The sequence below is a fragment of the Lissotriton helveticus genome, chromosome 1_2 (genome assembly GCF_964261635.1).
Source record: "Lissotriton helveticus chromosome 1_2, aLisHel1.1, whole genome shotgun sequence".
Taxonomy (NCBI): domain Eukaryota; kingdom Metazoa; phylum Chordata; class Amphibia; order Caudata; family Salamandridae; genus Lissotriton; species Lissotriton helveticus.
In genome coordinates, this window is record NC_136058.1 from 366,379,107 (window position 1) to 366,394,950 (window position 15,844).

At 48.9% G+C, this 15,844-nt stretch overlaps 1 protein-coding gene across 1 annotated transcript in view; it reads right to left on the bottom strand.

The window, feature by feature from the left end:
- The window catches only part of LOC144803894 (uncharacterized), a 250,413-nt gene that overhangs the window by 77,188 nt on the left and 157,381 nt on the right, over positions 1-15,844 (bottom strand). The window contains exon 11 of the mRNA XM_078671883.1: positions 5,249-10,143. Coding sequence (XP_078528009.1) covers positions 5,249-10,143 — 4,895 coding nt within the window. The remainder of the gene's footprint in view (positions 1-5,248; positions 10,144-15,844) is intronic.

Below are 15,844 nucleotides of genomic sequence, written 5' to 3' on the forward strand. Positions count from 1 at the left end.
CAAGTTTCCCGCAAAGTTCTTCATTCCTTTGTTTTTGACTTACCCATTTCAGCCGTTTGAGTTGCTTTTTTGCTTCCCTCAGCACTACTTGCAAACTAGGGTTTCCCTGATCCTTTCGTATCCACCTCAGAGTTTGATTAATCAAGCGTTTTTGTGTTTTCATATCCAACCACATCTGTCTCGTGCTTGAGGGTCCCCTCACAAGGCGAGAATTGGTGGGCCTGGTACTACCCAGTTGTTCCCCGATGGTGATGATGAAGTCATGCCAGACATTCGCCAACTTAGATGAGCAATGAATTTGGTGGAAAAGGGTTTTCGCAATTGAACCAATAAGGTCGATGTTGTCGAGACTACACCGTATCCGTTTTAAGTTTGCACTGACTTCTGGTTCTGGGCCAATGTAGCGTTCTTTTTTCTCTGCCGAATTGGATTTTATCTCAGCCACTAAGGGCAGGTGGTCGCTGAAATCACTCACGTCTATTTTAAATGAAGTTATCCAGCTGAACATGTAATGCAAATGCGAGGATTGTGTGCTGATGGTGGGCTGGCCTGCCCGCTGGATCCCAGACCCGTCAGGACGCTGGGTCCCACGTCCGTGGCCACGCATAGGTTGAGCAGCTTGAATGAACCGGTGTCTAGACTGGACCGGACATGGTTGAGCGCCCCTTCCATAGCCAAGAAAGAGACAAAGAGCATACTGGGTGGACAGGAAGGCACAGTGAGACCCAAAGATCTGGCTGTAGCTCGAAAGTCTTGAAAGCGCTCAAGCGGCGAGTCTGCTTTGTCACCGAAAAGATGACCATCAAAGAGCATGTCCATCAAGGTTGACAGGACATCCCCCGAAAAGCCACATGTCCTCAACCAGATGTAGTGTCTAAGATCTATTGATTTTGCAATCATTCTGCCCAGTGAGCTGGTGGTATCTAGTCCACAACGAATGGTGAATTGGGCTGCATCTCTCCCGTCTGCAACTGCCTGAAAGAGAATGGCCCAGGCCTCCTCCGGCACTTAGGCAGCACCTGTAACACCGTATCCCAGATGGTATGGAAGTATTAGCCCAAGACGCAAGTGGTATTCACCAACTGCAGAGCCAAGCTGGAGGAAGAGAACATTTGCTTCCCAAGATGGTCCATCATCTTGGATGTCGTATCTGGAGGAGCAGAAGGGAACACGCCCTTAGAAGAAGATGATTGGACCACCAAATTCTCAGAGGAAGGGTGTTGGGTCAAGAACACTGGGTCGCCCATGGCCGGGCAGTGGCGGCAGGCGATTGTCCTCTCCACAGGAGCCCGTGTGCTGTGCTTGGACCAAGTGCCCAGGAGGATTGAATGGAAGTAGGGGTACAGAGGAGGAAGCCGCAGGTTGAAGCACCTCTGTCAGGAGGTTAGTCCTGACTGCCACCGAAGGGAGCTCAAGGCCCAAGACCTTGGCCGCCCTTCTTACCACCACAGCATAGGGTGCTATCTCCTCCGTAGCCACGGTATGGGGTGAATGTAAACCAGTAAACCTGAAGAGGTGTGCAGACCAGTTGCATCACACAGGTCCTCTCACCAGTCCAGTTCTTTCAGCTGGTCAGTTAAAGGGTCCAGCCATCCCTCCCAGTCCTCCTCACCACCCTCTGGTCAATAGGGAACATCTGGGATGAACAGGGGGACAAAAGTACCCTCCGGCGTCAGTTCCACGTTGGCCAACATCGGTCCGGCTCCGTGTCCAACTCGGGGATAAAGATGGGGATGGCATTGTTCGGGGGCACAGACGGTGCCAGGAGAGTCGTCATTGAGATCATTGCATTGATGTCCCAGGACCCCGACTCACTCCACAGGACCCGAAGGCACGCCAGCAGTGTCAGGCTGCCCAAAGCAAAGATGAGGTGTAAGGTCTCGTAAAAGTTGGGCTGGGGACGCTCTGGCTCCCAGAAAGGGTAGGAGGCACAGAGTCATCACTGAAGAAGGCAACGGAGACAGAGCCTTAGAGCGACGACGCTCTGAGTCCCGCTTCACCCCAGCCGACCGACGGGGAGAAGGTGAAGAGCGCTTGTACTTCTTCGCCTTCTTCTTGTGCTTAGACTTACCCAAGGACCTCGACCACTTTGAGTGCAACCATGTTAAGTGGCTTAATACTGCCTTGTAAATAAAGCAAAGCCCCTATCGCAACAGGAACATCAAAAAAAGTGATGTTCCTTTGGCGATAGGGGCTTCTAAAAATGCCACCTAGTGCTATCATGACAAGATGACCTCAGTTAGCCAAGTGGACATCTTGGCTCACGGTCAGCTGCCTGCTCTGCTGACAGAAGATCCTCCTGGAAAATATTGTGTCACTCTAGTGCAGATATGTTTGAGATGTGGACCATGTGCTAAGAACCCTTGCGTGACTGCTCCTTGGTCTGAGACACTGAGTAATTTATCCTGAAGAATTGTCCAGAGGAGGGGTGGACATCAATGCAAGTGTGCAGAACCTGGATGATAGTTTATAAAAGCATTTTGTTTTCCAGAGATGTTATTTGACTGAAGAAGCTGCTGGGCTTCATTTCATTACCAAAAACAATTGTACTGCACCTATCTCTTGCCAGCAAGAGAACAAACTATTTAAATCTGCTGTATGTAGTTCTATTTAGTAGAGGTGGGTGAGCCAACAAATGAACAGAGAAAGCTGAGCCAGAGCAGAGCCTAGAGTCTGGCTGGGGTCAAAAAACCATGCACCAGCTGAGCCCTGAAATGTTTGGCACATAAACTTTGCAACAGACATCATATCAAAATATGACTTTACAAAATTAAAAAAAAGTGCATTTTGTTAACATGCAGAAGTGTTTCAACTTAGTACATTAGATTATATCACTGCATTGTGAGGCATTTATTAAAAGTGACAGTTTTTATAGATTAACTTAAAAATATTAATGTCTGTTCACCTCCCCCCTTGACAACAATGCCATTACAGAATTAAGAGGTAAGTCAGTCATGTGCACTCTAGAAGTGTTTTAGAGTTTTACAATGAGGCTCAGGAGAGATGCTTGCATTGCACGCACACTTAACTCACCTACTTCAAACTGCTCTCAATTGCAATAAGGAAAAAGGAAGCTCAGTGAAATTAAATATTTGCCTAGAGTCACACTATTTGGTCAAGTGGGGAACCAGGGAAAAATTTCAACTTTCTGATTTCAGATTGCTCCATTCAGCTACAAGATTGTATCTGGCCCGCAGCAACTTTAGCATTAATAGAATAAAACGTAATTTCTCTGTTGTTTCCAAAGCTTCAGTTTCTGATGATCAAAGGGAAATATATATCTATTTTTGTTGGCAGCCTGTACGTGGCAGCAGAGCCTCTTGAATCTTCTCTATTGTAAATTTTGGACCAGCAATGTTGTGTATGACCGATCTTTGAAAAACTGAAGTTTTCATCTACAGTTAAGGGATTGATTGTTTTGTCAGAGCATTTGCTACTGTTTGACATTTTTACTCATATCATTTCTCAGTTTAAGCATGGCATTGTTTCTTTGCAGTTGTCACATTTCTCTTTTGTTGTGAATCATATCATGCTGATTACGAAAAGATCCAAGTAACCCTTTTTCATTCATTTAAATTCTATTAAAATCACTTATAAAACTGATTTTTTTCGGCCTGCGAATATTTGTAAAATATACGTTTGGCCCTTGTGCTGAAAGGTTTGGAGACCCCTGAGCTAGTAATAATAATAATAATCCACATTTGTAAAGCGCACAATCACCCGTAAGGGTCTCTAGGCGCTGGGGGCCGTCGGGAAGATTAAGCGAGCTATTGCCCAGAGTCACATGGTGCTGGGCCCGGGGATCGAACCCTGATCCCCAGATTCCAGCGTCAGTCGCCCTGGCCGCGGGGCCACACCTCTCCCTAGTAGATGGGTATCTCTTTCCCCTCTCCTGTTTTACATCAAAGGTTAATTCTTGTTCTTTAATTCCTGGCACAATAGTCGCAGGTAGAAGCCACGTGGTAGCTTGGCTTGTTTTGAGCTTGAGGGTCCAAGAGAGAACCCTTGAGCTGAGTCAGAGCCAAGCCTCGGTCAAACTTTCAGTTGCTTGCCCACCACTACTATTTAGAAATGAGTCATTCAAATTTGAACTTGATATGATTTTTGATCCCCTGAGTCTATTTTATCATCTTTGGCTTGATATTAAGGGTGAAGAAGATGAACAGAGATTGGAAGATGTGATTCACCAATACAAAGGTGGGCCAATCAATGCATAGAGGCAAAACAGTGAGGGCAGAGGCGGGGTTGGAGAAAGACGGAGAGCGACTGGAGAGATAAATAGATCAAGGTGGCGGACAGGCAAAGTTCAAGGAGAGATAGTTGGTGTAAGGTGACAGACAGGGAAAGGAAGATGAGATTGAGAGAGTTTGGGGGATTGGGACAGTAAGAGGGTAGAAGGACTGGGTGGGATTGGGACAGTGAGGGGGAGCAAGAAGTGAGGTGATTGGGAAACAAGGTGAGAGATGGATAGAATATGGGAAACACTGGGAGAGTGACAGGTGGGACAGAGAATTAGGAGAGAGTATGGGAAACACTGGGAGAGTGACAGGTGAGATAGAGAATCAGGAGAGAGTATGGGAAACACTGGGAGGGTGACAGGTGAGATAGAGAATCAGGAGAGAGTATGGGAAACACTGGGAGAATGACAGGTGGGACAGAGAATTAGGAGAGAGTATGGGAAACACTGGGAGAGTGACAGGTGGGACAGAGAATTAGGAGAGAGTATGGGAAATACTGGGAGAGTGACAGGTGAGATAGAGAATCAGGAGAGAGTATGGGAAACACTGGGAGAATGACAGGTGGGACAGAGAATTAGGAGAGAGTATGGGAAACACTGGGAGAGTGACAGGTGGGACAGAGAATTAGCAGACACAAAAAGTGTGGGGATATTGTGAGACTGAATTGGAGTGGATAGAAACGGGGTGAGTGAGGTGAGCTGAAGAGAATGTGGGGCAGAATAAAATAGTGAAGGAAAATATGTAAAGACTATGAGGGAGATTGAGAGGGTAGAAGAGAGAGAATGATAGAAGAGACAGAGTATGAAGAGATTTGGAAAGTAGAGTGAAAAAGTCAAGAGAGTGAGAAAAAGGAATACGTGCACTGCCGTGAGACAGAAGGAAGGATGAAGTGAAAGCAGTGGGAGAAAGGTAAGGTAAAAAAGACAACTCATGCAGCAGGAAAGAGTAGGAGTCATTCGATTAGTGGGAGGGAGATGACAGTAAATCAAGTGGCAAAGAGAGGAGCTTACCTCTGTTTCTGTGATGTTCCTGATGCTCTGAAAATCTGAAGAGGTCTTATTATTCATGCGTGATGTATAATTTCGGTTGATAACTTTGAACTGCAGTGGGTGGGATACAACATCACGGCATGAAGGGGGCGCTGTTGTCTCAGAAGAAGGAACTGTAGTGGATGCCTGTGACATCGTCGAGCTTCGGCCATCTCCTGTTGTTCCACTGGATTCAGATGTGGGTCCAGAGCTTACTGTGGTGGGAGTCTGTGATGGTGTTGAGCTCCCGGTGGCTCCTGTTGTTGCACTGGATCCAGAAGTGGGTCCAGAGCTTACTGTGGTGGGAGTCTGTGATGGCGTTGAGCTCCCGGTGGCTCCTGTTGTTGCACTGGATGTAGATGTGGGTCCAGAGGTTACTGTGGTGGGAATCTGTGATGGTGTTGAGCTCCCGGTGGCTCCTGTTGTTGCACTGGATCCAGAACTGGGTCCAGAGCTTACTGTGGTGGGAGTCTGTGATGGCGTTGAGCTCCCGGTGGCTCCTGTTGTTGCACTGGATCCAGAACTGGGTCCAGAGCTTACTGTGGTGGGAGTCTGTGATGGCGTTGAGCTCCCGGTGGCTCCTGTTGTTGCACTGGATCCAGAACTGGGTCCAGAGCTTACTGTGGTGGGAGTCTGTGATGGCGTTGAGCTCCCAGTGGCTCCTGTTGTTGCACTGGATGTAGATGTTGGTCCAGAGGTTACTGTGGTGGGAATCTGTGATGGTGTTGAGCTCCCGGTGGCTCCTGTTGTTGCACTGGATCTAGAAGTGGGTCTAAAGCTTACTATGGTGGTAGTCTGTGATGGCGTTAAGCTCCCGGTGGCTCCTGTTGTTGCACTGGATGTAGATGTGGGTCCAGACGTTACTGTGGTGGGAGTCTGTGATAGTGTTGAGCTCCTGCTGACCTCTGTTGTTGCACGGGGGACAGATACAGGTCCTGAGGTGGCTGAGGTGGCTGTGGTGGGTTCCTGTGATGCTGATGGGCTTCCACCAGCCCCTGTGGTTCCATTGGAGGCAGGTGTGGGTTCTGAGGAGGCTGTTATGGGTGCCTGTGTAGTCGTTGAGCCCCTGCTGACCCCCGTTGTTGTGCCAAATACAGATGTGGGTCCTGGTGTGCCTGTGGTGGGTGACGGCGTTGAGCTCTCACCTGCCCCTTTTGTTGTACTTGATGCAGGTGTGGGCTCTGAGGATGGTGCCTGTGATGGTGTCGAGCTCCCGCTGACCCCTGTTGTTGCACCGGATACAGATGTGGGTCCTGAGGTGGCTGTGGTGGGTGGCTGTGATGGTGTAGAGCTCCCACTGGCCTCCATTGTTGTACTGGAGGCAGATGTGAGTGCTGAGGTGGCTGTGGTGTGTGCCTGTGACGGTGTCAAGCTCCGGCTGACCCCTGTTGTTGCACCGGATACAGATGTGGTTTCTGAGGTGGCTGTGGTGGGTGCCTGTGATGGCGTAGAGATCTCACCAGCCCCCGTTGTTGCACCGGATAAGGATGTTGGTCCTGAGGTGGCTGTGGAGGGTGTCTGTGATGGTTTAGAGCTCCCACTGACCTTTGTTGTTGCACTGGAGGCAGATGTGAGTGCTGAGGTGGCAGTGGTGGGTGCCTGTGACGTTGTAGAGTCCCCGCTGGCCCCGGTTGTTGCACTGGATACAGATGTGGGTTCTGAGGTGGCTCTGGTGGGTGCCTGTGATGGTGTCGAGCTCCCGCTGACCCCTGTTGTTGCACCAGATACAGATGTGGTTTCTGAGGTAGCTGTGGTGGGTGCCTGGGATGCCGTAGAGCTCCCACCGGCCCCGGCTGTTGCACTGGATACAGATGCGGGTTCTGAAGTGGCTGTGGTGGGTGCCTGTGATGGTGTATAGCTCCCACTGGCCTCCGTTGTTGCACTGGAGGCAGATGTGAGTGCTGAGGTAGCTGTGGTGAGTGCCTGTGACGGTGCCGAGCTCCCGCTGACCCCTGTTGTTGCACCAGATACAGATGTGGTTTCTGAGGTGGCTGAAGTGGGTGCCTGTGATGGAGTAGAGCTCTCACCAGCCCCCGTTGTTGCTCCGGATACAGATGAGGGTCCTGAGGTAGCTGTGGTGGGTGCCTGTGATGCCGTAGAGCTCCCGCCGGCCCCCGTTGTTGCACTGGATACAGATGTGGGTTCTGAGGTGGCTGTGGTAGGTGACTGTGATGCCGTAAAGCTCCCACCGGCTCCTGTTGTTGCACTGGATACAGATGTGGGTTCTGAAGTGGCTGTGGTGGGTGCCTGTGATGGTGTAGAGCTCCCACTGGCCTTCGTTGTTGCACTGGAGGCAGATGTGAGTGCTGAGGTGGCTGTGGTAGGTGCCTGTGACGGTGTCGAGCTCCCGCTGACCCCTGTTGTTGCGCCAGATACAGATGTGGTTTCTGAGGTGGCTGTAGTGGGTGCCTGTGATGCTGTAGAGCTCTCACCAGCCCCCGTTGTTGCACCGGATACAGATGAGGGTCCTGAGGTAGCTGTGGTGGGTGCCTGTGATGCCGTAGAGCTCCCGCCGGCCCTGGTTGTTGCACTCGATACAGATGCGGGTTCTGAGGTGGCTGTGGTGGGTGCCTGTGATGGTGTATAGCTCCCACTGGCCTCCCTTGTTGCACTGGAGGCAGATGTGAGTGCTGAGGTAGCTGTGGTGGATGCATGTGACAGTGTCAAGCTCCCGCTGACCCCTGTTGTTGCACCAGATACAGATGTGGTTTCTGAGGTAGCTGTGGTGGGTGCCTGGGATGCCGTAGAGCTCCCGCCGGCCCCGGCTGTTGCACTGGATACAGATGCGGGTTCTGAGGTGGCTGTGGTGGGTGCCTGTGATGGTGTATAGCTCCCACTGGCCTCCGTTGTTGCACTGGAGGCAGATGTGATTGCTGAGGTAGCTGTGGTGGGTGCCTGTGACGGTGTCGAGCTCCCGCTGACCCCTGTTGTTGCACCAGCTACAGATGTGGTTTCTGAGGTGGCTGTAGTGGGTGCCTGTGCTGGCGTAGAGCTCTCACCAGCCCCTGTTGTTGCACTGGATACAGATGAGGGTCCTGAGGTAGCTGTGGTGGGTGCCTGTGATGCTGTAGAGCTCCCGCCGGCCCCCGTTGTTGCACTGGATACAGATGTGGGTTCTGAGGTGGCTGTGGTGGGTGCATGTGATGGTGTAGAGCTCCCACTGGTCTCCGTTGTTGCACTGGAGGCAGATGTGAGTGCTGAGGTGGCTGTGGTGGGCGCCTGTGGCGGTGTCGAGCTCCCGCTGACCCCTGTGGTTGCACCAGATACAGATGTGGTTTCTGAGGTGGCTGTAGTGGGTGCCTGTGATGGTGTAGAGCTCTCACCAGCCCCCGTTGTTGCACTGGATACAGATGAGGGTCCTGAGGTAGCTGTGGTGGGTGCCAGTGATGCCGTAGAGCTCCCGCCGGCCCCCGTTGTTGCACTGGATACAGATGTGGATTCTGAGGTGGCTGTGGTGGGTGCCTGTGATTGTGTAGAGCTCCCACCGGCCTCCTTTGTTGCACTGGAGGCAGATGTGAGTTCTGAGGTGGCTGTGGTGGGTGCCTGTGATGGTGTCGAGCTCCCGCTGACCCCTGTAGTTGCACCGGATACAGATGTGGTTTCTGAGGTGGCTGTGGTGGGTGCCTGTGATGGCGTAGAGCTCTCACCAGCCCCCGTTGTTGCACCGGATACAGATGTTGGTCCTGAGGTGGCTGTGGTGGGTGCCTGTGATGGTGTAGAGCTCCCACTGGCCTCCGTTGTTGCACTGGAGGCAGATGTGAGTGCTGAGGTGGCAGTGGTGGGTGCCTGTGATGTCGTAGAGTCCCCACTGGCCCCCGTTGTTGCACTGGATACAGATGAGGGTCCTGAGGTAGCTGTGGTGGGTGCCTGTGATGCCGTTGCACTGGATACAGATGTGGATTCTGAGGTGGCTGTGGTGGCTGCCTGTGATGGTGTAGAGCTCCCACTGGCCTTCCTTGTTGCACTGGAGGCAGATGTGAGTTCTGAGGTGGCTGTGGTGGGTGCCTGTGATGGTGTCAAACTCCCGCTGACCCCTGTAGTTGCACCGGATACAGATGTGGTTTCTGAGGTGGCTGTGGTGGGTGCCTGTGATGCCGTTGCACTGGATACAGATGTGGATTCTGAGGTGGCTGTGGTGGCTGCCTGTGATGGTGTAGAGCTCCCACTGGCCTTCCTTGTTGCACTGGAGGCAGATGTGAGTTCTGAGGTGGCTGTGGTGGGTGCCTGTGATGGTGTCAAACTCCCGCTGACCCCTGTAGTTGCACCGGATACAGATGTGGTTTCTGAGGTGGCTGTGGTGGGTGCCTGTGATGGTGTAGAGCTTTTGCCAGCCCCCGTTGTTGCACCGGATATAGATGTTGGTCCTGAGGTGGCTGTGGTGGGTGCCTGTGATCGTGTAGAGCTCCCACCGGCCTCCGTTGTTGGACTGGAGGCAGATGTGAGTGCTGAGGTGGCAGTGGTGGGTGCCTGTGACGTCGTAGAGTCCCCGCTGGCCCCCGTTGTTGCACTGGATACAGATGAGGGTACTGAGGTAGCTGTGGTGGCTGCCTGTGATGCCGCAGAGCTCCCACCAGCCCCCGTTGTTGCACTGGATACAGGTGTGGGTCCTGAGGTGGCTGTGGTGGGTTCCTGTGATGGAGTTGAGCTCCCACTAGTCCCTGTTGCTGCACTGGATGTAGACATGCTCTCTCTGGTGGTTCCCATTACTGTGGCTGTTGTTCCAGCTGTTGTTTCAGGGGTTAAAGCTGCTGTGGTTCCACTAGTTGTTCCTGAGATTGTTGCTGCTGTAGTACCGCCCGTGGCTCCAGATGTTGTGACTTCTGTCGTTGAGGCTAATGTAGTTGCTGGAGCAGGAGTTGTGACACTATAGGGTACACCTGTAGTGGGGTGATTTGGATAGAAATAATAATTAAGATTCACACCTATTAAACTTTACCACAAACAGTCAATTTTGGAAAGTGTGCTTTATGTGTGAACTAATTGACTAATAAACACCAATATGTATTCTGATTATTTTAAATCCTCTAATATTTTGTGTCATAAGCCATAGCATACCAGACTGCTATATGCACAATGAGAAATTAAGTTTGTCTTCGACCCTTCATGACTGTAAATACCCCCATGGACTAGTGTGAGAATTAAACAACTCCGCAGCTCAATCAGAACTTGTTCAAAGCTGGATGTAGCCTAAAAGTCACTGCATTGTAAGCTCACTTTTACTCTCACACAATTTGACCTTATTCACAGCAGAGTACAGTCCAGGGGCCCAGCAGTGTAAGTTAAGGGTTACTGTCATGAAGCTAGAGCTTGCTCACAGCAGATTGCAGCCTGGGTACATGTAATGTGAGTTAACCTACCTTCTCACACAATCAGAGAATGGACACAACAGAGTGCAGCCTCTGTAGTGTTATATTGCGAGGTCACCTTTCATGTCACAAAGGCAGAGCTTTGTCTCAGAAGAGTGCAGACACCTCGTACTGTAATGTGAGTTAATTTTTCTTGTCACACAATCAGATCTCACTCACAGCAGAGTGCAGCCTAGATGGCATTGCACTGTGGGCTCACTATTACAGTCGCACAGCCACAGCTTGCACACAGAGGGGTGCATCTAGGTGACCTGCATTGTGAGTTAACCGTTACTGTCTCACAATCGGAGCATGTTAAGTGAAGCCCCACTGGACCTTCAGTGTGAAATAGTCCTCTTTAAAACACAATCATATTTTGTTCACAACAGATTGTAACCTTTGTTTACTGTCACGCAGACAGAGCTTGTTCACAGTAGAATGCAGGCAGTCAGGGCTGTCCACCCATGCTTGCACACAGTGCTTAATTTATGCTGGTGTTTGCGGGTGCTCAACACCGGTACTTATTTCTGAACACTAGCACATGCAAGACTTCACAGCATGGGGGCGCTGTGTAGCTAGTTTGTGTAGGAGAGTGCATCAGTGGAGTGTGTAACTATTTGAAAAACAGCTCTTACGGGCCACCCCTACAGTGTGGGATGGCCCACAATAGTCCGAAATGTCCCACTTGTTTGAATGTGATCATGAAGGCTGACATTGGCACACTGCAGCAGTGGCATGAGCTGTGTGTGGTGCCAGCAGCAGTGCACTCCTGGGATAAAACAGTGGTCCTGGTACTCAATTGTTTACAAATTAAGCACTGCTTGCACCGTCAGCAGAGTTGAGCAACTCGGTAGGGGAGCTGGAAGCCATCTCTACAAGATGTTATGTTTCAATGTTTGTATCAACTTCTAACATAAAATAAATTAAGTCTATCGCCCTCCTCCATACGCCTCTACAGTTCCCCATTTCCCTGTAAGCTAAAATATGCCAAATTTGACAACTCAAGATTTTAATTATGAACTTTACAATGTAATGTATGTTATGTTACTGGATTTTTGTATAGCGTGGCATTCACCAATGACTTGGCCTCTCTGATCTTTGTGCAGACACCGGTCTGTAGTTGTGTCATCCATACAGAGTTCTGCAGCAGATGGTGGATGGTTGGAAGGGTGCGGAACACCCTGACAGAAGTGTGCCTTAAGGGGGGACAAGGGAGCCTTGTGACGTTCCATCGCACCCTCCGGCAGTGTTTTTGTATAGTACTATTGAGTCTAGTACCTCTTCCAATTACTGGGGCGTTTGCATGGCAGTCTTTCTAGCACAATATATGTGGATCTTGAGTTCTCCCTCTCATACAAAATGTTCCTGATCAAGGGTTCATTAGAAACATGCACCCATGAGGACTTAGTTCCCTGTCTCCTACAGAAATGGCTCCTGCTCTACAACTGGGGTTGGATCTCGCAGCACTACACAAATAACAACATAAATGCATACAAACAAATATAGCATGACCCACACGGTGAGTGTAGCAGAAGGTCTTGCCCTCACAACATGGAAGAAATGAGTTACTTACCTGTAACTCCAGTTCTCCTACATTGGAATATTTCAAATATTCACATGCTTGAATCATTCTCCGTTGTCAGGATAAGACTCCCCTGTACACTAACATACCAGTATACAGTGTAAAAGATAAATCATGCTGTATACAGTTTAAACAAAAGTCTATAGGACTAAAATGGCATTGAATTTGTTGTAGCACAGCCACCTCATTGGAAAGAACCCAAACTACAACTAATAAGGTGGAAGCTGAAGCTCTCCTACTGCCCCTAGATCCCACCATAGTTCAGATCTCAAGGCGCAAGAGTGAGAATAAATATGATGCGCCTCTGACAGGGTAGGGGGAGGGTCGCATGTGAAGAGATACCAATGTTGGAGAACTGGAGTTACAGGTAAGCAACTAATTTCTTCTCTAACATTGAATCTTTTCAATATTCTCATGCTTGAATCAGAATAGCAAGCTGTACACATTATACAATACAATGAAGCTGGATTCAGACTCCCTTTAATTGAAGAGGTTTCTCAGGACTGCCGGTCTCACTGCTGCGTCAGCTTCTGCGTCCACGTCTAGGCAGTAGTGCTTCGTGAACATATGTCTGCTCCTCCAGGAGGCTGCCCGGCAGATGTCCTTCAAAGGCACCCCAGCAAAGAGTGCTGCAGATGAAGCCATGTCCCTGATGGAATGCGCCCTCACGCTTCCCTGGAGAGGACGCTTGGCTTTGGCAGGATAGAAAGAAATACAGGCTGAGAGCCAATGAGCTATTCCCTGTTTGGACAGGGCATGACCTTTTCGTGGTTGATCAAACAACACAAATAGCTGTCTGATGTGCATATGTCACTTGTCTTGTCTGTATAGAATATGAGACATCTACACAAGTCTAGAGAATATAATGATCTTTCTGCTGTTGGAAATAAGGATCTTGGAATGACCGGTTCACTCAGGTGACAAGTCAGTAGGAACCTTTGGAATACATTTAGGGTTGGTTCTGAGAATTACTGTGTCCCGTGTGAACTGGAGAAAAGGTTATATGATGGTGAAAGCTTAAATCTCTGCCACGCTCCTAGCAGATGTCAGAGCCAGGAGTAGTGCTTTTTTCCATGAGACACATTTTAAGTCTGCTGTATGTATAGGCTCAAGAAGAAGCAACATCAGCTGACCAAGGACTGTATTACGTTCCCATAGAACAGGAGGATGCTGTAGAGGTGGAAATGCTCTAAAGAGCCCTTCCATAAGCTGTTTAATGATTCTTTGGGAAAACAGAGTAGACGTGGATGTTTCAGTTCTCCTAAATCTCGAGACTGCAGCAAGATGAACACAGACTGAAAAATATGAGCCCACTGTTGGGTTACTTTAACAAATATGGAGGGATTTGAACAGGTTTTACTTGAAGTGGATGATAACCATTATTCCTGCACCAGATACAGAAATATTTCCACATAGCATTGTGAGTCTTATTAAGCACTGGAGCTCGAGTCTGTGCCACAATATCTTTGCTTTCTTCCAGAAGATCTTAATAGCCCAATTCTGGGTGGTCAGGAACCATGCTGTCAAATTCAGTGAATTGGGATTGTGATGAAGAATCTTTCTGTGATATCTAGAAAGTATCCTGGGATGCACCTTCAGAGGAATGACTGGACATGCCGATAACTGCAGTAGCTCACTGTACCAATATTGGCAAGGCCACGCTGGAACAATGAGGATCATAGTACAAGGATCTATCTTTGCCTTTCTCAACACCCTGGGTATCAGAGGAAAAGGAGGAAAGAAGTAGGCAAACATCTTGGACTAACTGATCGAAATAAAATTGCCCATCGTCCCTGAATGCCACAACCTGCTTGTGAAGCACGGGCATTTCTTGTTAGTCAGAGTGGCAAACAGGTTGATTGTGGGGTGATCCCACTGATCGAGAATGTAGATCAACTATTTCTGTTCTTTTTCTCACTTGTGACCATCTGGCATTTGTTCACTGAGTGGATACGCCTGATCGTTCTGGCAGCCTGGCAGATGTTCCCCAGCAATGTCTAGCTTGTGACAAATGGCCTAGTTCCACAGCTGCTGGGACTCTTTTTGATAGGGGTTTGGACTGTGTTCCTTCTTGCTTGGTTATGTAGAAAATAGGTGTTGTGTTGTCTGTCCGGGCCAGAACTGGTTGACCACTGAACTGGGGAATAATGCTGGTAAACCTAGTCGTATAGCACGGAGTTCCAATACGTTGATGTAGAGCTTCTGCATTTGCCCAGAGGCCTCTGGTTGATCGTTCATGCAGTGAGCTGTCCATCCCTCCACGAATGCATCTGTAGTGAGTATTATCCATTCTGTAGTCCTGCATTTAGTTTAGCTGGGGTCCTCCATCACATTAATGTTTGCTTCAGGCGCCTTGTGATATGGACTATCCTCCCATGAGCCTTCTATCTGTTTCCATTGCACATCCAGTTCTTGCTGGACAGGTCTCATATGCCTGCAAAATTGAATGAGGCCCATACATGATACAATAAGGCTCAACAGGGACTTGTATTGCCTCACACTGACTGATTATCTCGCGGCAATAGTTTGTAACATTCTCACCCTTTCCACTGATGGAAATGGTTTTCCCAACTGCATGTTATTGCTCCCAAAAATTGGATCTTTGTCTGGGCCTCCATTGAGGATTTCTCGTTGTTCAAAGCGAGACCCAATCTTCATAAAAAACTGGCGCAGGCCTTTGCAGAAGCCTTTGCTCTTTCCCTGGATGGTGCTTTGACGAGGCAGTCATCCAGATATGAAAACACCTGGGTACCTTCTCGTCTGAGAAAAGCAGCAACTGGAGTGAAACATTTTGTGAATATTCGACACGCTGATTTTAGCCTGAAAGGGAGTGCCTTGAACTGGTAGTGTTGGCCCGCTTCCGAGAAACAAAGATACTACCTGTGTTTTGAATGAATAGGTATGTAGAAGTATGCATCCTGAAAGTCTAGGAAAGTCAAAAAATCTCTTTCCAGCATCATCTGGAAGACCTCTTGTAAAATCTGAAATGACTGTTCTTTAGAAAAAAAAATTCCTGCCTCAGAGCTAGTATTGGCCTCTATTGATCCATCTTCTTTTTGATTAGGAAGAACCTGGAATAAAATCCTTGGTTCCTTTATTATCGGACAATATGCTTTTATGGGTTTTTTTCTGCTTGAAAAACCGAATAAAGATTTTGAAAGAATGAATGAGTTGGGGACAATTTCTATAGCTTCTTTGAGAAGAAGCATGGGAATTTCCATTTGAAGCTGCTTCAAATGAAGATGTTCCTTTTTGGGTGGACAAACTCGGGCTCGATGGATGAACTCCAACATATGGCTTGATTGGACAATTTGTATCACCCATTTGTCTGCTGTTAAGTTCTTGCGTGTGAAAGCAAAAAGGGAAAATCTCCCCCACTTCTGAGGACTAGACCGAAAAGGGGTCACAAGCTGGGAGTCAAGCTCTTTTCTGATTGTGCTTGTTTCGTGCTTGTGAAGAACCTCTCTTCCTTCCTGAAGACCTCCTGTAAGACTTCTTTTGGTTCCGATTGACGAGGTATCCTTGATCATATCCAGACTGCATTTGAATGTAATATGAACGTCCCTGTCCTCAATATTAATTGAATCCTGCTCTGAAGTTTTGTGATCAACTTGATCGCTAAAACTACAAGTACCAGAAAAAAATACCAAA